At 47.9% G+C, this 26,621-nt stretch overlaps 1 protein-coding gene across 3 annotated transcripts in view; it reads left to right on the top strand.

The window, feature by feature from the left end:
• BMP4 (bone morphogenetic protein 4) overlaps nucleotides 1-24,473 on the top strand; it is a 73,776-nt gene extending 49,303 nt beyond the window's left edge. Inside the window, exons 1-4 of one of the 3 annotated variants that reach the window (XM_019833027.2) lie at nucleotides 17,334-17,426; nucleotides 20,749-20,873; nucleotides 22,016-22,342; nucleotides 23,354-24,473. In XM_019833027.2, the coding sequence (XP_019688586.1) occupies nucleotides 17,365-17,426; nucleotides 20,749-20,873; nucleotides 22,016-22,342; nucleotides 23,354-24,210 (1,371 nt within the window). In that variant the 5' untranslated portion in view covers nucleotides 17,334-17,364 and the 3' untranslated portion in view covers nucleotides 24,211-24,473. Of the gene's footprint in view, nucleotides 1-17,333; nucleotides 17,637-20,748; nucleotides 20,874-21,962; nucleotides 22,343-23,353 lie in introns of those variants that run through there. The other 2 variants (XM_006932864.4, XM_045059931.1) reach the window with 2 other exon arrangements.
• The last annotated feature ends 2,148 nt before the right edge of the window (nucleotides 24,474-26,621 follow it).

Here is a 26,621-nt window from a genome sequence, read left to right as displayed (position 1 = left end):
AATCTAGGCAGGCTTTATGTAACTAATAGAATATGGTATGAGTGGTTTATGTGATTTCCGAGGCTAGGTCATAATAAACCTAATAGCTTCTGCCTTGGGTTCTTTTTTTTCTTTAAAAAAAATTTTTTTTTTTAACGTTTATTTATTTTTGAGACAGAGAGAGGCAGAGCATGAACGGGGGAGGGTCAGAGAGAGGGAGACACAGAATCCAAAACAGGCTCCAGGCTCTGAGCTGTCAGCACAGAGCCGGACTCGGGGCTAGGACTCACCGACCGCGAGATCATGACCTGAGCCGAAGTCGGCCGCTCAACCGACTGAGCCACCCAGGCGCCCCTGCCTTGGGTTCTTTGAAAGCTCACTCTGGTGGAAGTCAGCTACCATATAAGAAGTCTAAGTACTATGAGACCACCATGCCGTGATAAAGCCCAAGTTATCCATGTTGAGAAGCTGCATGGAAAAAAAGGGACATCTTTCCACATCTTCTCCCCACCCCCGCCCCCACCGATCTCAGCCATCTCAGTGAGGTGCCAAACACGTAGGGAAGAAGCCATCTTGAACATCCAGCCCAGTTGAACATTCAGCTGTCTGTAGCCCAGGCCCCATCTGATTGCAACTGCATAAGAGCCCAGGCAAGAAGTGCCCAGCTGAGCCCAGTCAATCTACAGGACATAAGAGATGACTATAAGTTGTTATTTTAAGCCACTCTGTTTGGGGGCTATTTATTATGAAGCACCAGATAACTGAAACATTCATGAGTCCCCAAGGCTGCTGGTGGCAGTTACAATACACTTAAATCCAAACCACAGATGAGGACTGTAAGCTGTTTCTTTTTATTAAATTAGATTTGGTGGTAAATATACAAATCAGGACCAATTGAAGTCTGTATGCAAAACTTTTGTAATTCTTTCTGTTTTTCTAAAACAATAGGAGAAATACTATTCTAACACCACCTAACATTGTATCTATCACATGTTTATTTGACTATTGTTTGCCTTCTCTTTTTGAATGTAAGCTCAAAGATGGCCATGATTTTGTCTGGTTCATTCTCCTTTGTATCCCCAATGCTGGCAACAGTGCTTGACCTACAGTGGGTCTACAGTAAATGTTTGTTGAATTAATAAACACTTGAGGAGAGAGAAGATAAATGTGTCATAGGTAAAATATTCATATAATAAATACATTCAGCCTATAGAAAACTTCTCACATTGGCTTCAAGAATAAAATCTGACATATGAAGATATCCATGATGTATCAATAAAAAGGCTAGTTTTTAAAAATCAGCTTGCAAATCAGTAGGTGCAGCAAAATTACATTAGAAATGCTTTTAAGTGTATATTTGCAAAAAAACCCAAAGAATCTGGAAGTATTTTCATCAAACTATTGATAATAGTTCTCTCTGGGTGAAAAGCTCACAAAAGAATTTTGTTTTTGCTTAGTGCCATTCACATTCTTTCTAAAATATTTCAAATAAAATTGTATTCATTTTGAATCAGGAAAAAATGTTATTTAATAAAACTAAATTGGAGTATTGATATACCTATTTTTAAAAAATTTTTAGGGGCGCCTGGGTGGCGCAGTCGGTTAAGCGTCAGACTTCAGCCAGGTCACGATCTCGCGGTCCGTGAGTTCGAGCCCCGCGTCGGGCTCTGGGCTGATGGCTCAGAGCCTGGAGCCTGTTTCCGATTCTGTGTCTCCCTCTCTCTCTGCCCCTCCCCCGTTCATGCTCTGTCTCTCTCTGTCCCAAAAATAAATACAAACGTTGAAAGAAAAAAAAAATTAAAAAAAAATTTTTTTTAAATATTTTATTTATTTTTGAGAAAGAAAGAGCATGAATGGGGGAGGGGCAGAGAGAGAGGGGAAACAGAATCTGAAGCAGGATCCAGTACAGAGCCCCACACATGGCTCAAACTCACAAGCAGAGGGATCATGACCTGGGCTGAAGTTGGATGCTTAACCAACTGAGCCACCCAGGTGCCCCTGAGATCCCTATTTTTTATGTATGTCCCATCTGAGACCACAAAAAGTATAAAGTCTTTCGATTTTTTTCTCAACCATTTTAATATGTTCCAGGTGTCTCTGTCATAGCTTCCCTAACTTTCAGTGGAGTCATGGCACAACACTTCTGCTCACATGGAGAATAAAACAAAACATAGAGAATTCATCTGTGGCTCGGGTAAATTCCTAGAGCAGCTTCTATAGGCAGGAGTGCGGAGGAATTGGTTGTGAAGTTGTGGACGGTGATAAAAATGGAGAATTCCATGATAATGATTTGAGTTTCTCAGATAGAGTAGGAAATACTGTATTTGTAGTTATGTGGAAGCAAACTTTGTAGCCCACTGTGAAAGTGACCCATTATAGAAATAAAATAGACAGGCTCCTGTTAGCAAATTCTTGTTTGCTTGTATCTTTGCAGTTCACATGAACATACCTTGAGGCTCATCAGAGAATGGAAGCAAAATCACTTGCCTTTTCCCTGAGACATGAGAAACTCCATTGGAGAGGAAGCACACACGGGGAAGGAGTGGCGCCCAGCCACTTCTGAATGTTTTCTAAGTAGCAAAATGGTGACACTGCCACTCTTTCTACCTAACCTGTGATTTGCTGTGATGAACAAATGCAACAAGTTTATGCAAAACTGCACTACCCATGAGAAATGATACTGAAGATCAGATTTGCTCATGGTAACGGATGGTGGGAATTCTACCTCCTTGCCTACACAGTAGTACCTCTTACAGCGACCCTCGTTGGTCCTTTAGATGTTCTGTCATTGGGAACTAAGCATTATTTAATGGTAAAAATGCTTTCTAAAACATAGATTAGCCTCATGGATGACCAGGCACTGATTTTTTTTTTTTTACTCACTAGTTTACTGATTTATTGCAAAGAATATTAAAGGATACAAATCAACAGCCAGGTGAAGTGATACATAGGGCGAGGTCCTTAGGGAGGTTGGGGCTTGGCATGGCAACACATGGGCATGGGGGCATTCTGCTTCCCCCACCTGGAAATTCCTACCAGACACTGAATTTATTTAGCATAAAGGCTCCTCAAACCTGTCTTTCCTCTTAGATTTCCCATCTGCATTAATGGCTAGAAACAACAGAATCCTCTTTACCCTTACTTCTCTTTCTGCATGTCCATCACCTGGAAGTTCTTGTCAACTAATCCTCAGAAAAGTTCTCAGACTCTAATTTTTTCCTTTTGTCCAGTGCCCCGTCCAAGGTTCAGGATCTTACCACCTCTTGCCATGACTAGTGCATCAGCCTCCTAACTTCACTCTTGACAGGTGCTTTCTCTACATCTTTCCCGCCAGAATTAAAGAGTATTCTCTGAAGACGAAGAGCAAGTTTTATAGACTTTTAAATTTCCCAAAAGGCATTTCTCCTAATAGGTGCTCAATAAATGATTTTTGCTCACTGATCTTGCTTGACTGAGAGGCAATATTTGAGATGTCAAAAGCACTGGGACTGAGAAACTGAAGGTCTGGTCACAGCCCATTGCATCAGTCTCCTATGGCTGTACACCAAATCATCCCCAAACTTAGTAGCTTAAAACAACAATTAGTTCTTTTCTCACATTTTCTGTAGATTAGGAATTTGAACAGGGCATAGTGAGGATATGTATCTTTCCTTTGTGAAGTCTGGGGCCTCAGGTGGGAATGTCTGAAAGTTGGGGGTAATGCAACAGCTGGCAACTGGAATCGTCTGGAAGCATCTTCATTCACATACTGGCTGCCAGCCAGAACACCCACATGTGGTCTCTCCATGTAGCCTTTCTGCTTGGGTTAGTTGGGTCTCCTAACAGCATGGCAATGGCAATTGGGTTCTAAAAGCAAGTGATTCAAGACAACCAGTTGAAAGCAGTATCACTTTCATGGCTGAGTCCTGGAATACCACAGCCCAATTTTGCTCTCGTCATGGGGCTTACCCAGTGTGGTAGGCACAATAACAAATCCCCTAAAGAGGCCCATGTCCTAATCCCCAAACCTGTGACTAGGTTACCTTACCTGGCAAAAGGGACTTTGTGATGTGATTAAGTTAAGGACTTTGCAATGGGGAGATAATCCAGATCACCTGGGTGGGCCCAGTATAATCACAAGTGTCCTTATAATAAGGAGGCAGAAGGCTCAGAGTCAGAAAAGGAAAGGTGATGTGAAAGCAGAAGATGGAGTGGTGCTGGCCAGGCATCAAGGAACGCCAACAGCTTCTAGAAGCCGGAAAAGGCAAGGAAATAGATGGTCTCTAGGGCATCCAGAAAAAACACAGCCCTACTGTGATCTTTGATTTTAACCTAGTAAAATCCAGTTTCGAATTCTGATCTCCAGAAATGTGAGATAATAGATTTGTGTTGTTTTAAGACATGAAGTTTGTGGTAATTTGTTATAGCAGCAATAGAAGAACACTCATTTCTCCATGGGAAGAGTGTCAATGTCACATTCAAGAGCATGTGGGATGGAAGACATTGTTGCAGCTAGTTTTGAAAAATACAGTCTGCCATAGTCTACCAGTAAGTAGCTAATTGTGGGTTGATCTCTCTGGGTCTCAGTCTCTTCGTTTATAAAATGAAAGGTTGAGTATGAGGACAGCAAACCTTCTGGACCTAAAAGTTCCCCAATCTTACAACTGAAAGGGAGATGTAGTATTCCCATGACGAATCATAACAAATAATGACTGATTTCCTAAATCCTTCCTCGATGCTCACTACCATCTATATACTACTCCAAATGGAACAGAAATGGAGGGCCTGGACCAGAAAACCTCAGCATGTATGGTGAATTCCCTAAAAGATAAGCTTTGAGGCAGGGTTTTTGTTTCCAATTTCAAAATATTTAAAGAAGGGAGGGAAGAGGGAAATAAGAAGGCAGGAAAGAAGGAAGGAAGAAAGGGAAGAAGGAAAGAAACTACTAATGTTTTGAGTCAGTGACCATCCTTGTTCATTATTGGAACCCCAGCACCTAACATACAGTCTAGAATGTAGGTAACCTCCAAAGAATGTTGAGTGAGAACAAAAAGAAAAGACAACCCAAGGCCCACTGGTTATGTGTCTGATAGCTGTACGAGGTAGTCCAATCCTTGGCGGGTCACCAGGCATGGACCTTTTCACCATTTTACTCTGGAAATTATCCGAACAGCCCTCTATTTGGCCCCCTTTATTCGATCCTTGCCCTCAACACAGCAGCCAAAGTGATCCTGATAAAATGTAATGCTGGTCATTCCACTCCTCTGCTGAAAACCCAACAGAGGCTTCCTAATTAAAGCCAAAGCCCTTTCCAGGGCCAGAGCTGGGTGAGGTGAGGGAGGCACCTGGGGCACAGCATTTAAGGAGGTTCTCACTCTCAGGGACTCACCCTGTACTTACACCACTGTGAGAGTGAGCACCTCCTTAAATAGTGAGCACTGAGTACCTCCTTCACCTCAACCGAGTCCTGACACTGGCTCTTACTATGGTGTACAAGACCATACACCATTTAACCTCTTACCTCCTCTGCCTCTCTGACCCCATCTCCAAATATCCAGCCCCTCCCCTCCTTGGCTCACTCCACTTAAACATACTGGTCTCTTAGCTGTTTCCTGGCCCACTTCCATCTCAGAATTCACAGTGCTTTTCCTTTTCATGAAACAATTTCCCCCAATATCCATGTGGCCGGGTCCCTTGTCTCCTTCAGGTGTCTGCTCAAATATTACCTTTTCTGTGATGCATTCGTGACTACTCTTAAAATTCAACCCCATTGCTATATCTCTTTCCCACTTTATTTTTATTCTTGGTACTTCGTTCCATCTAACATGCTATAAGTTGTTCATAGTTACTTGTTGGTGGTCTGCCTTCCCTACTAGATTGTAAGACCCAGGACAAGGGTTTTTAATCCATTTTTTTCATTGCTATGCACCAGAATCTAGGACAGTGCCTAGCATATGTAAATGTTCAATAAAAAAAAAATGTTAAGTAAATGGATAGCATAAGACAATTTGTGATTTAAAGCCATGAAGAATAGAGAATTATAGGACTTTTTAATGAACAGGGGCCTTACTAAGGAGATAAGCAAACTATTGCTTGCAACCTATGTTTGTATGGTCCACGAGCCAAGAATGATCTATGAATTGAATTGTGTCCCTCTAAAACTCATATGTTGAAACCTAACCCCCATCATCTCAGAATGTGACCTTGATTTGGAAACAGGGTCAATTCAGACATAATTAGTTAAGATGAGGTCATACTGGAGTAGGATGGGCCCCTAGCCCAGTATGACTGGTGTCCTGACAAAGAGGAGAAATTTGGACGCAGACACACAGGGAGAACGCCGTGTGAACGTGAGGGTAGAGGCTGGGGTGAAGTTTCTATAAACCAAGGGTCGCCAAAGATTGCCATGGACCAAACTCTTCCTCATGTCCCCAGAGGGAAGCAACTCTGCTGACCGGATGATGTCAACTTGTAGCCTCCAGAACTGCGAGACAATACATTTCTGATGTTTAAGCCACACACTTTGTAGTGCTTTGGTACAGAAGCCCAAACAACCTAACGTGAATGGTTTGTACATCTGTAAACAGTTGTGGGAGGAGGAAAAGGGAAGAGAAGAAAGAGAAAGGAAGGAGGAGGAGAAGGAAATGGGAGCAAGATAAGGGGGGAGGGAAGGAGGGGAAGAAATACAGAGGTAGTATGTGGCCCACAAAACGTAAATAATTAGCCATCTGGTCCTTTACAGAAAAAGCTTGTTGACAACTGAAAGTGTAGAGATCCTAGCCCATAATAACTCATGAAGAAATGGCAGCCTCCAGAAATGAAATCCCAGATCCAGCCAGGTTCAAACATCTCGTATGCACTGGTGTAGCTATACCCAAAACCAGGCTCTCTGACATCAAGTCTATTTTTTAAAAATCACACTACATGGGCTACTGCACTTTGAAAAATCATTTCGTCAATTCCCCCTTATTTAAGTGCACGTTACTGAGATGTTTTCATCAATTACTCCAGCCTAGCAACCTGAGGCCTTTACAGAAACATACCAGTATACATAATTTTTTGGAGCAGGGTGCCTACTATGGTCCATATTTTTTGTTTTGTTTTGTTTTTGCTTTCGGGCCTTGCCCTCCAGCAACTCATTTTCTGTGATACTGGTTCTCAAGCCATAATTAAAGCATAATTAAAGATCAAGAACAGATGTCTGCCTGCTCTCTGGAGCTTCCACAAACTAAGTAGTGTAGAGTTTGGTATTATGGGTTTTATGCTAAAGAGAAAGAAAATAGGAGAACTATCTGTTGAACAAACCCACGTACAAATGCTAAGGGCGTAAGAAAGTGTTTAGGAGAAATACTGGTGGACCAGGGCTTCTAGCACTTCTTTTAGTGTACCTGTAACTCAGGGAACAGCAAAATAAGTCCGTTCTGTTTTCATTAGCTCTATGACTTGATGGTACAGCCAAAAAAAGATCTACGTTCTTACTAACTCACTTGGCTGAGACACTGAACTGTGTGGAGGAGTTTCGCCATTTGTTAGCTGCCACAGGGGACAGTGCTTCCTACAGAGGGTTACCGGAAGGGATTACGGGAGTGGAGGGCAGAGGCGTTCTTTCTCTTCCAAGGCTGCCTTATTAGTTGAAGCATAGGTGCCACTAATAAGGAACTATGTGTATAAATTTCCATTGATTTGATGGTGAACCCAAAACATGGAGGGAATGAAAAGGAAGTGGCTGCGCTAATTTAAAAACTTATACTTTGCACAGAATGCACAAGTACCATAGAAATTAAATTTACCTAAATCTAAACAAAATTTGCTTTTTTTCTTTTCTTTTTTTCCTAATATCCCTTCTTTAAAGTAGGGATCTCATCTGAAGTTGAAATCTGGTGTTAGTTGGGTGGCTTTGGGCAACTGACTTAACCTCTTTTTGGCTTTCTTTCTTCAAAGAAAAAAAAGGGGCAGAAGGGAGGGGGGAGGGGATAACTATAATATACCAGTCATAAATTGTTTCAAAGATTAAGTGAAATAATGAAACATGAACATGCCTAACAATGGTCAGGAATCCAAAGTATGTTGATTTTCCATGTAAGTATATGGTGGAAGAAAATATGCAAATATTCACCTAATTATAATTATTTACATAATTGTTCATCTAATTATAACTAGCATGTGGAACATAAGCATTTATTTTCATAAGTAAATGCCACTAGCCATATGTTTTGTGATCTGTGAATTAGTTTCACATACACCCCAGCACTTCCATAAACTAAGACTCTCAGGAGTCTTAGGTGGGTAAGTGGAGGGTACAGCTAACACGGAGCAGAGCAGGGACCTGAGATCCAGGTTACTTTTCTATTTTTCCACCAGGATCCTTTCCCCTATGGGTGTTGGCTCTAAACAGACATTTCTGTTATCTCAATGAACAGTTAAGAACATTTTGCTCCGGAGTGTGAAAGCTATGTACCACTGAGTCAAGGTGTGTGTGTGTGTGTGTGTGAAGCTTGGAGACGTTCTCCGACAAGAAAGGGATGGCATGCAACATATTCTGCAGGTGTTTAACCCTTCCTGGGTCCAAACCCCTTCAAAAATTCAATAAAATTATGCCTCCTCCCTGCACTTTTACATCCACCTCCATCATTGTATGCCTAAATTTTGTGGTTTTCACAGATCTCCTAAAATCCATCTAGGGATCCTTAATGATGCCACTTAGCAGGTTTAAGAATCTCTAATTTAAACTACTGCTAGAATTAGATTAGCATTTAATTTAAATACAACAAAGAATGCTAGCTCTCACTTTCATATTCCACTAAGACCTTTTGTTTTTCAGTCCTCCAGTTTCTATTTCTGTTTTGTTGTGTGTTTTTTTTTTTCTTCCTAATTCAGTCTAAAGGTGGGACATAAAACCATACTATCCAACTTTCTCGGGTTCCAGCTAAAGAAGTAATCAGATGCAGGAGCGGCACAGCACATTCTGGTGCAAAGTGAAGACACCCTAACACTGGTAGGAAGTGACGAAGGAAGAAAAGATTGTCAGAATGGCAATCAGAATTCTGAGGCAAAGTCTTCAAAATCCAGCCTGACATTCCTATGTACTGGATAAAGGAGTGTCCTTGTCATGTTTCATTTTTACCTCTCTTGAGGGAAGGCTAGGGCCCCCCAGGTTGTTTGGCAATGATCCACTGCCTCACCAGAGGCCATCTGAAGCCTCTTCCAGCAGCCTCTTCCTTGCTGGCCTTCTCCATGCCAGATCCCTGCTCCTCCTCTTCCTAGCCTTATTAATCTCCCCTCCCTGGTGTTGCATAAACTGGCAGGTATCACTGCTGGGCTTGGCAAGTAGAAATGGCAGGTCCCAGAAGCCTAGGCCCCTGAGGAAGCTCACTTTTCCTTACCTGATGGGAAAAACCAGAGTCTGCGGTCTGGACAACCTATCTAAAGACGGAGCCGGTAGGGGAGGGCATGGGGTGGGGAGCAAGGGGCAAGGTTAACAAATACTATCCAAATTTAATGTTCAGCGAGTGGAAGCAGGACTCTAGTACCCTGTGCCCCAACATATCTAAGGGGTGGGGGTGGAGGGTGCTGCAGAGAGCTGGAGCAAACTTGTCGCGGGAACCACGTTAGGACGGTCCTCCTCCTCTCCCTCCCTCTCCGTCTTCCTTCTATTCTCCCCCCCCCCCGCCCCCCTCCTTCTGCAGGAATAGTCCAGAGTTTCCAGGTCGAGGTAGAGGGAGAAAGAAGTGGGAGCTCTGTGGAGTCACTCTCGCGGGTGCACGGAAATTCTGTGCGGGTGGCTAGCCCAGGTGGCGGGGGGCGCTCGCTGTTTATTTAAGTGGAGGTCAGGTTAGGCACCTGGGGCACAAATCTTGCAAAACGAGTCTGAGAGCGGGGCGAGCTCTCGCAGGTAGGAAGGTGCAGCCGCCGAGCCAGAGGGGCCAAGGCCAGAGCCAGAGGCCGCCGCGCGGCAGGAGGCTGCGGCGGAGGGACCCTGGGAGGCGAGCCGGCTGGCGTCCAACAGCCGGCGCCGGCACCTTGGGCCGCTCACCCCGGGCCGCGACGCGCAGGGAGTGCTGGAGGAGAGGGGCCGCAACCTCCCGAGCCTCCGCCTCCTCCGTGGCCCTCGGGCCTCGGGGACGCCGGCGGACGTTCGTTGGAGGGCCCGCGGGGAAGCCCACGCCTGCTTCTGACCCGGGAGGACGCACCGGGGCTGGCGAGGCTCGCGTCCCCGGCCTGCTACGCACCTGCAGCCGGCGAAGGGACAGCGTGCCTCGGAATTTCCGGGTGTCGGCGCCTCCTTCTCCGTCTGCCTGCCGCGGGTGAGAGCCGGGTGCGTCTCCGCTCTCCGCAGACGCAGGCCGGTCCCTTTCCCGCAGCCTCTCACCGCAGGCTTTCTTAACCGGAGCCTGCGCGGTCTCGTGATCTCGGTGCCTGGCCCTGGGGACGCAAGGCCACATGCACCTAATAGCCATGTCTGCATCCGAGCTGGGCATCACGAGAGGCGCTCCTTCGGAGCCCCGTCTTCTGCATTACTATCCGGTCCCCAGCCCGTCTCTGCAGCCTAGTCCCCAAGCCTAGGACTCCCAGAATCTGGAGATGGAGCCCATTTCTTTCTTCAGAGCTGTTATTTTTTCTTTGGGCTTAGTGCACTTCTGTCCCTGCCTCCCTCCCCCCTTCCCCCCAAGACTGACGCATTGTAATGCCCTGTCGGAGCCTCTTAGCCAGAGAAGCCAGGGAGGGGAAGAGCTAAGTCCAAAGTGCACAGGCCTTCAGGAGCTTCTTTTCTGGCCCAGCCGTTCTGGCCCTCCCTGGGCTTCAGAAGAGTGCAGGGGCACATCAGGTATCTTGCCCTCTTATCTTGGGCAGCACTGTTCCCCAGAGGCCAGGCCCTGGTTGCTTCAACTGCTCTTCTTTGGGAGGCCCCAGAGTGGATTCCCTGAAGCCACAAGTCCATTTCCTTGGCGCTGTGGCCACCATGGAACTATAGATGGTGCTTCTCTTAGCTTTGCCCTTCCTGACCCCCTGGTTACCTGAGGTGACAAGAAACGTTGTCTCTTTCTTCTGGGCTTCAGACGATGGTCAAAGAAAGTGACGTTAAGGAATGATTTCAAAAGGATATTTTCAGTAAACGTTTATTGATATATAACACGAATAGAAAAGTGCACAAATCTCATGGTACAACTTGATGAATGTTCACAAAGTGAACATTAACAAGCATTTTTGAATATTTGTTCTATCTATACATAATCCCTGAAGGGTTACAAATGATATACATTTATTCTTGAGGGGGATATTGGTGAAAAGGATTCCCCCCTCATGCAATATTTAGACTATTTGTAAACACACCCAAGTTTTATTTGTACAAGAAAAAATACTGGAATCACATATTCCTTTGGACAAAACTTTCCTTGCAAAAGGGTAGAAAGCTATTAGCTTGAATTGAGGAGAGAATGTTAGATGGTATTGCCCAATTGACATCTGGTTGGGGAACCATAACAACTCATTTGGTACAGTGTGATGTCCCTGCTTCCAAAACTCATGCCATAGTGACACTGCATTTTCATCCAGGTCACGCTGTTAAGGTACAACAGGGAGAGAAAGAGAGTATGTACATGCTGAGATAGAAAATTTCCAAAGTTTTAACCTTCTCGATACATTGCATAATAATTTATTTCTAAAGAGCATCTCTGCTATAGAAGAAGTGGGTATAGTTGATGACTTTTTAGCAGGGGAAGCTTAAAACAGCAAGCCAAATATCCTTCATTGTTTGCCATGCCATCCTCTTTGGAAAGAGAGAAATTTCAATATCCTTGCCCTGTCTGCCATCCACATGTTAAATATGTTAAGACATAAAAGCAGTCTTTTCATCTGTCTGATCTCTCTGCGGTCTTGATTAGAATTCTCTGTCCATATTTGATGGTCTGTTTTGAAGGAATTTTAAAAAAGAACTGTATTCCAGAAAGTAGCAAGACAATAATTTAAGGCACAGGCAACTGAAATAGTATTACAGTTTGTTTTATTCATGAGAAAATATTAGAATCCAGTATTATTTAGCTTTGAGTGAAGTGTATCAAGGGTTGACCACGGTCTCAAATAACCAGAGAAGGAAGACTTGGCAATGAGGCTTATATTTCTTCTTCACACCAGGGTAAAGGAAATGGGTTTACATTTCAACAAGAAGTAGAGAGAAAAATTGTTAAAAGTCAGAGACGTTAGAGATCAGAAAAATTAGAGATGGAAAATGTTTCAGCTATGTCATCTAGCCTATTATTTCTCTGCTCTCAGTAGTTAACGCCTGTCCACTTTGACAGCCACTAGTCATCTTTGCAGAGATTTGTTCATGGGTCAGATCTATATATTCAAACCATAATGAGTGTTAACTCAGCGCAGTGCTGATTCACATTAACAGGATTTATACAATCAATACCTGAGATGTGTCCACCCTTAATGATTATAAAATAAATGTGAGATATAACCCCTTCCTTTAAAAAGTGCATCACTAACAGTAAATAAAACTCAGCACCAGAGTGACTCTTCACCTACTTTGCTCCTGTAATCATTACCTTTGTGAAGAAAAATAATAGCTAATATTTGCTGAGACTTTATGCCTGCCAGTTTATTACATGAACTCATTTAATGCTTATAGTAAGACTATTAAGAAATAGAAATTGTTATTCTCAGATTATAAATGAGAAAACCCAAGACTCTGGAGGTGAAGCCATTTGACCATGATTTTAACTAGTAGATATATGATTTCTCTATTCTGGGACCTGAGAAAGAACTTGGTCAGTCCTCACATTTTACAGTGAGGAAATTGAGACCCAGCAGAGGTAAGCATTTCTTTCTCAAGATCACAACTTGTTCCTCCCAGGGCAGGTCACATAAAGTCTTGCCCTAAGGTGGGCTATGTAATAAGATCAGGAGGAGATAAGCTTCTGGGTCTTGATTTTGTTCTGTCTTCTAAGAACTGGGAAGATACCCAGAAATTCTCTGTAACAGCATGCTGTAAGGATACAGCATCTGCTGATGCCTAGGCCTTGGGAAAGCCTCCAGGGCAAGACTTATTTACTCAGAAGCTGGGCCATGGGGATCCATCCCTCCGCAAGCCCAGCTAACTGCATGTGGAGGTGGAGACCAACTGACAGGGTCTGCATTTTGGGTCCCCGACCTACTAGCTCTGTGACCTTGAGAGACTTATAAGACCTGTCTAAATTTCAGATTCTCCTCTGTGTAACAAGGATTTTATGAGGGTTGTTGTGAGGACTAGACAGCAAATACGTAACAAATGGCAAATATTAATAAGAGAAAAAAGAATGAATTAATAAGAGAAAAGTTTCAGAGATCCCTTGCAATTCCAATTCTAATTCATCTATCTTACTGCTTCTTAAGTCACCAAGACTGGGGAGTCCTTCAAAATATCCCTCCATAGCTTCAGCAGACACTTAATTGGCAAAGATTTGATGACTTGATGTGGTTCTTAATCAAGGACCTTGAAGTAAGGACCACTACACCGACAGGGTTAGAAATCTTTTCACTTACGAAGACCTATTTGGTGTATTCTGGACATAGGAAAACCATAATTACCATATTTAATAGCTTATAAAGCACAAGCCAAGCATCTTCCTTGCCTGTTAAATAATGTCCAGGTATCAGCCTTTTAATGGTATCTATCAGCCTTGAAAATATACATGAAATAACTTTTCTCATTAACTTTTTTTACTGTTTATTTTTGAGAGAGAGAGAGACACAGAGCTCGAGTGGGGGAGGGGCAGAGAGAGAGGGAGGCACAGAATCCGAAGCAGGCTCCAGGCTCCCAGCTGTTGGCACAGAGCCCGATGCGGGGCTCGAACCCATGAACTGTGAGATCGTGACCTGAGCCGAAGTCAAACGCTTAACTGACTCAGCCACCCAGGCACCCCTACATGAAATAACTTTTACAACAGTAGTTCTCAAGCTTTAGTGTGCTCAGAATTATCAGGAAACCTTGTGAAAGATGTACATCTGAGCCAGGCAAGGCTGGGAGATATGCATTTTATCAGCACCTCCAGCCTCGTTCTGAAGTTTAAGGTCCTCGGAACACACCTTGAGAAAGACTGTCCTAAGGGCTTGCAGTGGAGCTACTCTTTCTTGATGCTTTCCAGGAAAAACCCAAACAAATGCCCTTCATTCAACAGGAGCAGCAGAAGAGGAATAGTCAACTCTTGAATTACAATAGATTTCTCCTCCTAATCTAAATGACTCAAAGAGATACAGTTTCATTTGGCCCAGCTATATTATGTTCTATAAAAACACCAAGATTCACAAGTAAGCTCCAGATAGGGACTGATTTCCCTCACCAACTCTGACCACTAGGCTGTGATGGATTTAGTTCTCTAAGCAACGAGTGATTTCTTCTTTGGCACGAGAGATTGGAAGTAAAAAGGAAAAGAGGAGTGAATAAAGGGAGGTGGTAATAGATGGTTTGCACTGCATACAATGTGGGCTGGGTATAAAGTTGTCCAGAGAGAACGGAAGCTGAGTTCTTCCATCACACATCTAAAGGTTCCTATAGGAGTCTAAACGTATGTCAGTTGGCTTAATTAGAAACTCCTGGACTGTGAGTTTCACACACTCATGGGTGGGCCAATGGCCATTTTAGTATTTAGGCTTTGGTCACATGAGATAATAGCAGTTATCCAAAAGCATTTGAGTGAACACACACACACACACACACACACACACACACACACACACACTTTCTCATGCCTTAAAATAAAGCCTTGCATTTTTTTAGAGTTTTTTTTTTTTAAGTTTATTTATTTACTTAGAGAGAGAGAGAGGGAGAGAGAAATCTAAGCAGGCTGCACACTGCCAGCGAGAAACCTATTGTGGGGTTTGAGCTCACTAACTATGAGATCATGACCTGAGCTGAAGTCGATGCTTAACCTACTGAGCCACAGAGGCACCCGAAAGCCCTGCTATTAAACACAGCATATCATGTTGTTTTTGAGTTTAAATATTAAGGAACACATTTCGTTGATGATTAAAACAATGCTAAACAGGGGCGCCTGGGTGGTTTAGTTGGTTAAGCATCTGACTCTTGGTTTTGGCTCAGGTCATGATCTTATGGTTCTTGAGTTCGAACCCCACTTAGGACTCTGTGCTGACAGTGCAGAACCTGCTTGGGAATCTCTCTCTCTCTTTCTGCCCACCCCTTGCTTGTGTTCTGTCTCTCAAAATAAATAAAGTTAAAACATAATTTAAGGGGCATCTGGGTGGCTCAGTCAGTTAAGCGTCTGACTTCGGCTCAGGTCATGATCTCACACTCTGTGAGTTCGAGCCCCACGTCGGGCTCTGTGCTGACAGCTCAGAGCCTGGAGCCTGCTTCGGATTCTGTGTCTCCCTCTCTCTCTGCCCCTCTGTCACTCACACTCTGTCTCTCAAAAATGAATAAATGTTAAAAATTTTTTAAAAATAATTTAAAACAATACTAAACAATACTAATTATTTGAGGGGGCATGGTGAACATTTGCTCTGTCCTTCCTTTAGGCAGTGTGCTAAAGGAACCTAATGCCCCCGCATGGACACTAGGTAACTCTTCAATGGAATTTGAATTTTGTTATTGTTTATGGGTGTGATTCTGATTACGCTGGAAGCTGGAGGGATATTGTCGGCCATCTTTCAGGGTGGTAGTATTGCCCTGCCCTGTTTAATCAGAGCTTCTTAGAAGAAGTGGGCTCAGGAGTGATTTAAAATGAAAGAAGATGGATGTTTAATGAATTTCAATAAAAAAGTTCAATCATTTTTAAATTGAGAGGGGGTATGGAAACTGAGACCCACGGGAATTAAAGGAAGTGCTCAAAGTCATACAGATTGTTTTGTTGTTTGGGGCATTATGGGGCTAACAGACCTCACAGGCCTAACTTGGAAAAGATGGCAGGACATCTTGGCCCTGCCCTCATCGCTGTTCCCCTGATTTCGTGCAATTCCACTTGGTCATCTGTGTTCCACATAGGAAGTCGTGCCTGTTTTCTGAATATTGAAGGTACAGTGTAAATGTAAAGTTTTTATAGTGAGGTACGCAGGACCAATACCTGTTTAAGTAAAGATCTAAATATTTTGCTGAGACAGCGAAGTTAGTATGGATCCCAGGGTAAAAAAAAATCCAGGACAGGAAATGCTCAGTCCTCCAGCACTGCCTGGCTACCTGGAGCTCTGGGCTGTGACCCTCAGCCCCGCCCTGCAGTATTAGCTCAGGACTCCAGAGCAGAGGCTGTGATTTACTGCAGGGCTGTGGGCAAGTTCCTGGAACCTGGCTGTCCTTCCCCTTCTGCGTTTGTACACCAGAGGGATGCTGCTGCTGTCTCCCGCACTGCTTCATCAGAGACACTGTGTGAAAGTAGCTCCTGTTTGGGAAGGTTTTAGAGCACACATTCCACCTCCCTGCTAATACAATTACTAACACTTTCTCGAAGGACAGGGCCAACTCTTCACCCTTTTTCTTCCTTTAAAAACAGAACAAAGGGTATCTTTTCTTGTCTCCCTGTGGCCAAAAAGGCTTTAGTGGTTGTTACCTCCTCAGAAGGTCAGTTTGCTGAGGTTAACAGTATTCCTAGGCACACCACAAATAAACAACAATAACAACAAAAATTACTGCTGTGGTGGTTCTTATGTTACAATAAGCAGACTTTTCTAACTGTAAAAACATGGCCCCAGCCTGTCTCCACACCACCTCTGTCCTCAAAAGTGCTAGGCCTGGGGTCGCAGAGGGGAAACCAGACTGTTTATTGGGGCCATCTTGTTTTGGTCATCGCCAAGGCTTTCCACAAGAAGCATTTAAAAAAATGTTTTGGAAGTAAGGTGACCTTTCAATAGCCAAAGAAGTACCTCTTAGCGCGCACAGTTCTGCGCACAGCCTGTTTCTCAGTTTGGAAATCCTTTAACAGTTTATGGAAGGCCACTCTTTAAGCCAATCCAACAGCTCCTTTTTCCATAACCTGATTTTAGAGGTGTTTCATTATCTCTAATTACTCGGGGTAAATGGTGATTACTCAGTGTTTTAATCATCAGTTTGGGCTGCAGTTACTCTAAACTCGGGGAAGCCCAGACTCCCATGGGTATTTTTGGAAGGAACGGCGACTAGTCGGTGCATGCTTTCTAGTACCTCTGCACGTGGTCCCCAGGTGAGCCCCGGCCGCTTCCCCGGGCTGGAGGCAGCACCGTCCGGGCCGGGGCAGCAGCTGTGGACTCCGGCGCAGCCCGGGCTTCCGGGACCCGGGCCTGCGAGGCGAGGCCCGGCGGCTGGATGGGAGGATGTGGGCGGGGCTCCCATCTCAGAAAGGGAGGCGAGCGAGGGCGGAGGGAAGAAGGGAGGGGCTGCCGGGGAAGAGGAGGAGGAAGGAAAGAAAGAAAGGGAGCGAGGGAAAGAGGGGGAAGGAGAAGATGCACGAGGGCAGAGGAGGAGGGAGGGAGGGAAGGAGAGCGGAGCCCTGTCCCGAAGCTAGGTGAGTGTGGCACCCGAGCCGAGGGACGAGAGCCTGAGACGCTGCGGCCGCTCGGGGCTGAGTAGCTCGCCTCTCTCCCTGATGGGATTCCCGTCCGCGCCGTCTCGAGCCTGCAGCGCCCCAGTCCTCGGTCCTTGCCCAGGTTCACTGCAGCCGTTCAGAGGTCCCCGGGAGCTGCTGCTGGCAAGCCCGCTACTGAAGGGACCTATGGTGAGCAAGGCTACCTGGCGAGGGGAGCCGGGCAGAGGGGGCCGGGGAGCATCCTTGGGGGGAACGGCGGGGGGGCTCAGCCTGTGGCCACCGCTAAAGGTGGCCTATTTTTTCTCCAACCGTGGTGCTAGAGGTAGGGATGCTGGCGCTGAAAGGCACTTCCTCGTCTTCTGCTGTCTCTACCCAGGCCACTTTCTCCGTCCGGCGGCCCCGGGCCGTTTCCACCTTTGATAGGTTCGGAGCAGAAGAGAAGGGAAAAAGAGGAGCCTCTAGTTGCGGGTCGCTGGGAAAGACTGAGGGGTCCTGAGACGAACGCGTTGCGAGGGCACTGGCGTTTGCGATCCCCGGACGGGAAGGGCCGGGAGAGAAAGGAGTGTCGGCTCCGAGGTCCTGAGAGTGTGAGAGGGCCGGGGGACCGCGAGGTGGAGAAAGAACACCTAACCAGGGCTGGTTCTCTCGCGGGGAGCGCGGTCCTGCAGCCTCCGGATCTTGCGCGCCGCCAGAGGGGCTGCGTCGAGGGGAGTGTCACCCGACCCGGCCCCCAGCCGGCGGGAGCCCTTGAGAGCACGCGATATGCCGCTGCACGACGGGCCTGCTGCACAAGCTATTTTCATGAACTTGCAGCCTCCAAGGAGCCTCTCCCCTATCGTTTCCTGGTGTAGGGTCTGTAGGGACCATGGTCAGGATGCCTCGCGCTCCGGGCACGCGTCTTCCTGCGGTGTCGTGGCCCATGGGGAGTCGCTGGCGAGACGCGCTACGGACCCAGGCTCTTGCTGGTCCTCCTTGCCCAGAGCCGACTGGCAAGAGCCCTGGGATTCCTGGGTCCTTGTGGACCCCTCCCTGCGGGAGTCGGGCCCGACGCTTCCGACGCTTCCTGGGCACCGCTTAGGTGGATGGACTGTGAAGATCGCAGTTTGTGGGCTGAAAGCTTTGTGAGACGTTAAGCTCCCCCACCCCCTCCGCAAACGTAGACTTAGTAAACTGAGGCCACCTCTGGGCCAACTTCGGCGTCGGAAGAAGACTCGCGCGGGGAAGTAAAGGACAATCGTCACGAGTTGCATCCCTGCCTCCCCCCACTCCCAAGAAAAAGTTCTGGAGACGAATATCCTTTTCGACGTTTATCTTTTTATTTCAAAAAATGAGGGGGGCGGATTGGGGGAGGAAAACGTGATTAGCGACGAATCCTACGGAATCTGAAATTGAAACGCAACCCGCTCTTGGTCCAGCCTCCGGGTTTTAGCGCCGCGCGCTCCCGCCGCCGCCCTGGGAGATTCCTTGGGGCAGAGGATTGTCCGGGGATCCCGGGCGCCCGCCCCTTCCACCGGCCCTTCGCCCCGCGGGGACTTGCTCTTCCCCGTCTGCTTTTCCCATTTCTACAGCTCCTCCCACGGGGCTTTTTTTTTTTTTTTTTTTTAGGGTTCCCGGCGTCTCAAATAACCCGTTTGCTCTCCCAGCCCTTTCGCAGTCAGACCCTGCGGTGGCACGGGAGCAGGAAAACCGGAGAGCCGCTCAAGAAGCGGCGCGGCGCTCCTGGGGCGCCGACCGTCGCGCAGCGGCGCCCGCGGCCTCCACACCCTGGCCGGCGGTGCCGGGTGGCGCCGGGCAGCCCGGGCTCGGAGGGAGGGCTAAGAGCTTGATTCCTTACTCTTCCTCAAAGGCTTCCCGCGAGTGCCCCCGAGAAGGAAACCAAGTTTGAGGGAGAGAGGCGGGCAAGTTGAGCTTCCCGTCTCTTGAAACGACTGGAGGCTGGAACTGGGAAGAGCCGCAGGGAAGGGAGGCCGGGTGCAGTGGCCACGGGAGCGGGAGTCCGGGGCTCGGGACCCGGCGCGGGCCGGGGCCGACGCAGAGTCGCCCGGGACAGATTTTCGAAAAGGCCCCAGTGCAGAACGACCCACGCCTGCAGCATCTCCCGTTAGGCAGGACATCCTGGTAGTTCCTCGAGCTGTGGGTTGGTAGAATTCTTGAAGAAATATTTGCTGCGACTCTGCAGCTGGTGCAAAGGAGGAAGGGGGTGGGGGAAGGAAGTGGCGGGGGGGGGAGGAGTGGTGGTTTCAAAAATAAGACAATCTGGAGAGAGAGAGAGAGGGAGAGACGCAGACACAGAGGTCGAGCGCAGGCCGAAATCCGTTCACGGTTTTCTCGACTCCTTGGAACGCAGCGGGATTTCGTTTCTGCGCTGGGTCGGGAGTTGTAAAACCTCAGCGACATTAAGACCTGAAACTTGTGATGCGCTCTTTCCGCGGCGACGTCTCCTTTTGAGTCCTCCCCTCCGCCTTGAATGGCCCGCCGACCGCTTTCTTTGGGGATTTGCTTTGCTCGGAGAGGACCCCCCGGCCGACGCGGTGCGGAGATTCTCCGAAATGGGAGCGCAGAAAATAGCCCCACGGCCGCTCCCTCCCCACTTTCCCACACCGATCTCCGCCCAACACCTCCCCCTCCGGCCCGGTGCGTGACAGGGGTGGCAGCTTTGGGCTAGGAGCTCCAGCACCAGCCTGGCTCCTCTGAGCACTCGCAGGCGTTCGCCTGGGGGTGACCGGCTGTCGCTGGAAGAAATATCTGGCCTCGCGGAGACCCCGGGGAGGAAGTGGCGGGGTGCGTGCGCGCGCGCCCGTTTGTGTGTCCCGAAGCGCTTTCCTTTTTAAGTGCCCCTCGGTTGGTGAGGCTTTGAGCTGCCGGGACGCCGCCCCCGCTCCCGGCCCCACTTGAACCGAGTTCGCGCCAAGAGGCGCAGCCCGTACAGTAAGCCCCAGATCCTCCGGCTTCAGGTCGGGGGCGAGGGCCCGGCCCGCTGCACCGAACGCCGCAGGTAGAAGCGAGAACCTCGCTCCGCCGCGTACTGCTCCCGGGGACCGGCCGGGGGCTGCTCCGAGCGCCGCCCGGAGCTCCTCCCGGACCGCAGGCGGCTCTGGCGGCCGGCGCGGGGGTTGGCCTCTCCTCGAGGGGGCGGGGCCGCGGGGGGAGGGCGCGCGGGCCCTTTCGCCGCCCGCTGCGGGAAGGGCGGGCTCCTCCGTGCGCGGGGCGGGCCCTCTGCGTTCACGTGACTCAGAGGGGCTGGAAGAAAAACAGAGTCTGTCTGCGCCAGAGTCTCATTATATTCAAATATTCATTTTAGGAGCCATTCCGTAGTGCCATCCAGAGCAACGCACTGCCGCAGCTCCTCTGAGCCTTTCCAGCAAGTTTGTTCAAGATTGGCTGTCAAGAATCATGGACTGTTATTATATGCCTTGTTTTCTGTCAGTGAGTAGACACCTCTTCCTTCCCCCCTCCTGGGATTTCACTCTGCCCTCCCCACCCCTGCTCGCCTTGTGTCCCTCCCGTCGGACCTTTTTTCCAGAGTTCACACTCCGCTTTCTGGCAGCGCTGTCGCTTTCTTCTTGGCCGGGCAGCCGCGGGGCTCTGAGCGTACCGGTTTTGTTTAAAGTGCTGCTTGCTCCCACTCGCGCTCTCAGATCGGGTGCGTTGCAAGAAAGGGGAGCAAGAGGGGGCTAAAGAGATGAAAGGTCCTCAGCCCCGGGTTGTACCTTCTGGGCAACCACACACACACACACACACACACAGACACACACGCACGCACACTTAACTGGGGAGCACCTAGTGCCCCCGTGCATGTTCCCAGCTGCTTGTCAAAAGTCACAGAGGTCTCTCTCGGAATCATCCCACTCCCCCGCCCCCCTGCTTTCCTGGGAGTGAGTAGCGGGCGCGATCAGATGCTTTTTGCTGGGCATTTCAAACTCATCAGCCACAGTAAAATAAACCGTCAAGTCACTGGGTCAGCTCCCAGACCACGACCTCGGCCTCAGCCTCTGGACCCTGCCGCCCAGTGTCTTCGCCCACCCTCCCGCTCTGAACCAGCTGGAAGTTGTGGAAGGAAGGCGGAGGAAGAAGGGGGGGGGTGTGGAGGAAGAGGGAGAGAGGCTGAAGGTCTGAAGTGGAGAGCAGTGGCATTATAGTTCTCCCTCCCCCACCCTTTCTTACCCCCTCAATGTTAACTGTTTATCCTTGAAGAAACCAAGCTGAGATCATGGCTCAGATAGCAGTTGGGACAAAAAAAGATTAACAGGATGGAGGCTATCTGATTTGGGGTTATTTGACTGTAAACAAGTTAGACCAAGTAATTACAGGGCAATTCCTACTTTCAGGCCGTGCATGGCTGCAGCTGCTGATGGTGGGGGTGTGTGAGGGAGAAGACACAAACTTGATCTTTCTGACCTGTTTTACATTTGACCCTCCATCGCTAGCCTTATATGCATATGCAGAGACATCTCTATTTCTCCAGTTATCGGTGTTTATTTATTCTTTAACCTTCCACCTCCTCCCCCTCCCCAGAGACACCATGATTCCTGGTAACCGAATGCTGATGGTCGTTTTATTATGCCAAGTCCTGCTAGGAGGCTCGAGCCATGCTAGTTTGATACCTGAGACGGGGAAGAAAAAAGTCGCCGAGATTCAGGGCCACGCGGGAGGACGCCGCTCAGGGCAGAGCCATGAGCTCCTGCGGGACTTCGAGGCTACACTTCTGCAGATGTTCGGGCTGCGCCGCCGGCCGCAGCCTAGCAAGAGCGCCGTCATCCCAGATTACATGCGGGATCTTTACCGGCTCCAGTCTGGGGAGGAGGAGGAGGAAGAGCAGACCCACAGCGTCGGGCTGGAGTACCCTGAGCGCCCCGCCAGTAGGGCCAACACCGTGAGAAGCTTCCACCACGAAGGTCAGTCCCTGAGGAGAGTCTGGCGGTGGCGGGGTGGGGGTGGGGGGTTGGGGGGGGGGCGCTAGTAGGGCTGGTTAGTGGGACAGTGGAAGCCCTGGGGACAAGAGTTCAGGTTACATCAAAGCCCCAAATCCTGGAGGCCGGGAACAGAGCTGCTTACCTCCAAGAGCTGTGGCTGAATTTATTTTTTAGAGACAGAGGGGAGGGGTTTCGGGGGCAAGGGAATGACACCACTCAGACGTGGGCTAGCCCCCGCGGTGTGTTTTTGCTATATCAAAGTCTTTTCTGCCAGGTTTTCTGCCCGTTTTTTTCAAAGCACCTACTGAATTTAATATTACAGCTGTGTGTTTGTCAGGTTTATTCAATAGGGGCCTTGTAATCCGATCTGAATGTTTCCTAGCGGATGTTTCTTTTCCAAAGTAAATCTGAGTTATTAATCCACCAGCATCATTACTGTGTTGGAATTTATTTTCCCCTCTGTAACATGATCAACAAGGCATGCTCTGTGTTTCCAAGATCGCTGGGGAAATGTTTAGTAACATACTCGAAAGTGGAAGAAGAGGGAGAGAGGGTAGTTGTGTGCCTGTTTCCTCCCGCCTCTGCTCTGTTGGCCCCCCTTTTTCTTTATAACCACTTGTAAAGAAAACTGTGTACACAAAGCCAAGAGAGCTTTAAAAGGGGAGTCTGATGGTGGTGGAGTAAAGAGTTGACACATGGAAATTATTAGACATATAAAGGAGGTTGGGAGATCCTTTCTGTCTTTGGTGCTCGCTGCATGCTAGCTAAGTTTTGCTGGTTTGCTAGCTGCCCGTGTATCTGCTCCTTCAAATGAAAAGGTATGCTTCTTTGCCCAAATAGGCTTCCACTATGGAAGCAGAATTCACCACTCATCACCCAGTGCTTCTTGACTGAAGCTATTTCTTGACTTTTTTAAATCTCAAAAAAGTTAATGTGCTTTTTTTTTTTTTTTTTTCCTTTCCCCTTTTTCTTTTCCTCCTCAACGGTGCCTAGAACATTTGGAGAACATCCCAGGGACCAGCGAAAACTCTGCTTTTCGTTTCCTCTTTAACCTCAGCAGCATCCCAGAGAACGAGGTGGTCTCTTCCGCAGAGCTTCGACTCTTCCGGGAGCAGGTGAACCAGGGCCCCGATTGGGAGCAGGGCTTTCACCGAATAAACATTTATGAGGTTATGAAGCCTCCGGCAGAAGTGGTGCCTGGGCACCTCATCACACGACTACTGGACACGAGACTGGTCCACCACAATGTGACACGGTGGGAAACTTTTGATGTGAGCCCTGCGGTCCTTCGCTGGACCCGGGAGAAACAGCCGAACTATGGGCTGGCCATTGAGGTGACTCACCTCCATCAGACACGGACCCACCAGGGCCAGCATGTCAGGATTAGCCGATCGTTACCTCAAGGGAGTGGGGATTGGGCCCAGCTCCGGCCCCTCCTGGTCACTTTTGGCCATGATGGCCGAGGACACGCCTTGACCCGACGCCAGAGGGCCAAACGTAGCCCCAAGCATCACCCACAGCGGGCCCGGAAGAAGAATAAGAACTGTCGTCGCCACTCGCTCTACGTGGACTTCAGCGATGTGGGCTGGAACGATTGGATTGTGGCCCCACCAGGCTACCAGGCCTTCTACTGCCACGGGGACTGCCCCTTTCCACTGGCCGACCACCTCAATTCCACCAACCATGCCATTGTGCAGACCCTGGTCAACTCTGTCAACTCCAGTATCCCCAAAGCCTGTTGTGTTCCCACTGAATTGAGCGCCATCTCCATGCTGTACCTGGATGAGTATGACAAGGTGGTACTGAAAAATTATCAAGAGATGGTAGTAGAGGGATGTGGGTGCCGCTGACGTCAGGCAGTCTTCGGGGACACACAAGTTCCCATCCACTCACCCACACACTACACAGACTGCTTCCTTATAGCTGGACTTTTATCTTTAAAAAGAAAAAAAAAAAAAAAAAGAAAAAAAAAAAAACCTAAACATTCACCTTGACCTTATTTATGACTTTACGTGCAAATGTTTTGACCATATTGATCATATATTTTGACAAAATATATTTATAACTACATATTAAAAGAAAAAATAAAATGAGTCATTATTTTAAAGGTAAACTGTTCCTTTTCTCTTTAATCCGTTCTCTTTTCCTTCTGCCCCATCTCTTTTGGAAGAGATTTATGTGCCACCCCCGCCCCCCTCCAACCCCCCTGTTAAGGAGGGGCTGGGGGCAGGATGGAAGTCAGAGGGTGGTAACTAGAGGTGGCGAAGTTGGAGGGACAGGAAGTAAACTGATGGTAGAGAGATGGTAATTGCCAGGATGAATTGTTTTCCATTTCTATTTAATGTTAACAAGGACGCAGCATCCTCTCCCATCTGGATGACACATGCCTTGGAGAAACAGTGGGATGAAAGGAGTAGGCCAGATTAAAGACTCAGATTTGGGCTCCTTGTACATCTTCTGTTTTTGCTCACCTGTGAGAGGTGCGTCCCAGCTGAGTGTGATGGATAGAGTCTCAACTCTAAGGAATGATTCCCACTGCAGTTTTATGATAGCTAGGGTGTTTCCATTTATTATAGGCACCGATGATGTATTTTCAAACCAAAACTAATTTGTACATTCACACATTAATGTGTATGTGTGTGTGCGCGTTTGTTTTGACAGGCTTTGGGGGGGGGTGGGGGGGCGGTGAAGTGTGTTTTATTGAATAGAACAAAAAATGTGCCTTACCTTTGAAAAGTTTGGTGACCAGTATTTTAATATACCACAATGGTGGAATCCTCCAATGTCTCTTGGCTTTTGCCCCCTGTCCTTCTATTCCCCACACGAAGGCCTAAAATTCTAACAGATTGGGCTTGGGTGGCAAAGGGATCAGATACTGAGGGGTCAAAACTGCTAAGTAGGCATTGTGAACACATTCTCCCATATGCAACATGAAGTCCAGTTCCAGCTCCCTTACCTCTCGGTGCTGTCTGCTCGCCCTTCTAGAGCTGGGCAGAGAGTAATGCATCTAGTAATGCATCTTCAAGGAGAAAGCTCAATTTTTGGCCAAAGGGAAAAAGGAAAACGCTAATGTGTGTGAGTCCCCCTCAGTTAAGGGATGCGTAGAACTACATGGATATAGAAGCTAAGAGGATCGGAGGAAGAGACCCTGGCTTTTTCTTACTTGCCACCAGCAACTAAATTAAGCCCTGGAATTTTAGCCTGCGTAGGTTCATTTCTTATGTGTGTACTTTTCCCTGGGAAGGTTTGGGGCAAAAGCTTTGTCTTTATAGTCTGTGTAAGGTGGGCTGATAGGAGTGCGTTTCTCCCTTGTGAAGGTGTAGACACCAGTGGCCGTGGTGGTGGTGGGGGCGGGGGGGCACCCCTGCATTCATGTACACAACTCTTCCCAGTGCTCTTGGAGGTGGGGTGGGTGAAGCAGGATTCATTTTTGTTTTTAATTACCGAAGCCCTACAATCCTCCAAAAGGAGCAGCTTAGTGGAAACCAATAAAAATAGAAGTGGAGCGGCTGCCAAAGCCCCAGCTCCCCGGAGAGCGCAGGTGGAGAGAGGAGATCAGAGCCCCAGGCAAAGGCAGCAAGACTCCAAGGTTCCTCCAAAACTCCCTGCAAAGAGGGATATGTGCCTCCCTCCTCCAGCCCCCCAGGTCGCTGCCCCTTTGATTAATGGTATAGAGGTCGAATAAATCATTTAGGGGAAGCCCATTATGGGTTCCCCTCAGGCGGCCTCGTTTTGTTTCACCAGATTTCCAGCAACTTTCTGAAATGTCCGTGTCATTGGAAAGGAACCCGCAGATCTCTAGCACTTGGACAAATTATCAGAGGGCGAATCCTGAGCCTGGTGGCAGCCAGGCTCAGGTCACTTTCTAGCAACCCCCCTGCCCCCCAACCCCCGCCCCCCCCTTCTACTGGCTTATTTTCAGGAATGGATAATGTTGTTTATTTGTTCAGCCAAATATTTGGTCTGGGGAATTTACCGTGAAATTCTGTGAATTGCATATACCTAGTTAACAAAATAGTCCTAATGCCACAAATGTTAGCATGAAGAACAACGAGCTATGGCCAGCTTTAACTCTTTAAATTCTGTTTAAAGGCAGAATTTTGAAGTCATAGTCCTGAGGCCCAGGGAGATAAGGAATTGAATGTGTGTGGAGATGATTTAATTTAGGGTACAGTGTTCTATCTTGGCCTAATGCTCGACCCAGTACTTTAGGGAAGTTGTAGACTGATTTTCGGCCTCGCTTTTGGATCAAGCCTGCCAC

Source organism: Felis catus, chromosome B3 (genome assembly GCF_018350175.1).
Source record: "Felis catus isolate Fca126 chromosome B3, F.catus_Fca126_mat1.0, whole genome shotgun sequence".
NCBI lineage: Eukaryota > Metazoa > Chordata > Mammalia > Carnivora > Felidae > Felis > Felis catus.
The sequence above is the reverse complement of the archived record's forward strand: the minus strand, read 5'-3'. Positions and strand labels throughout refer to the sequence as shown.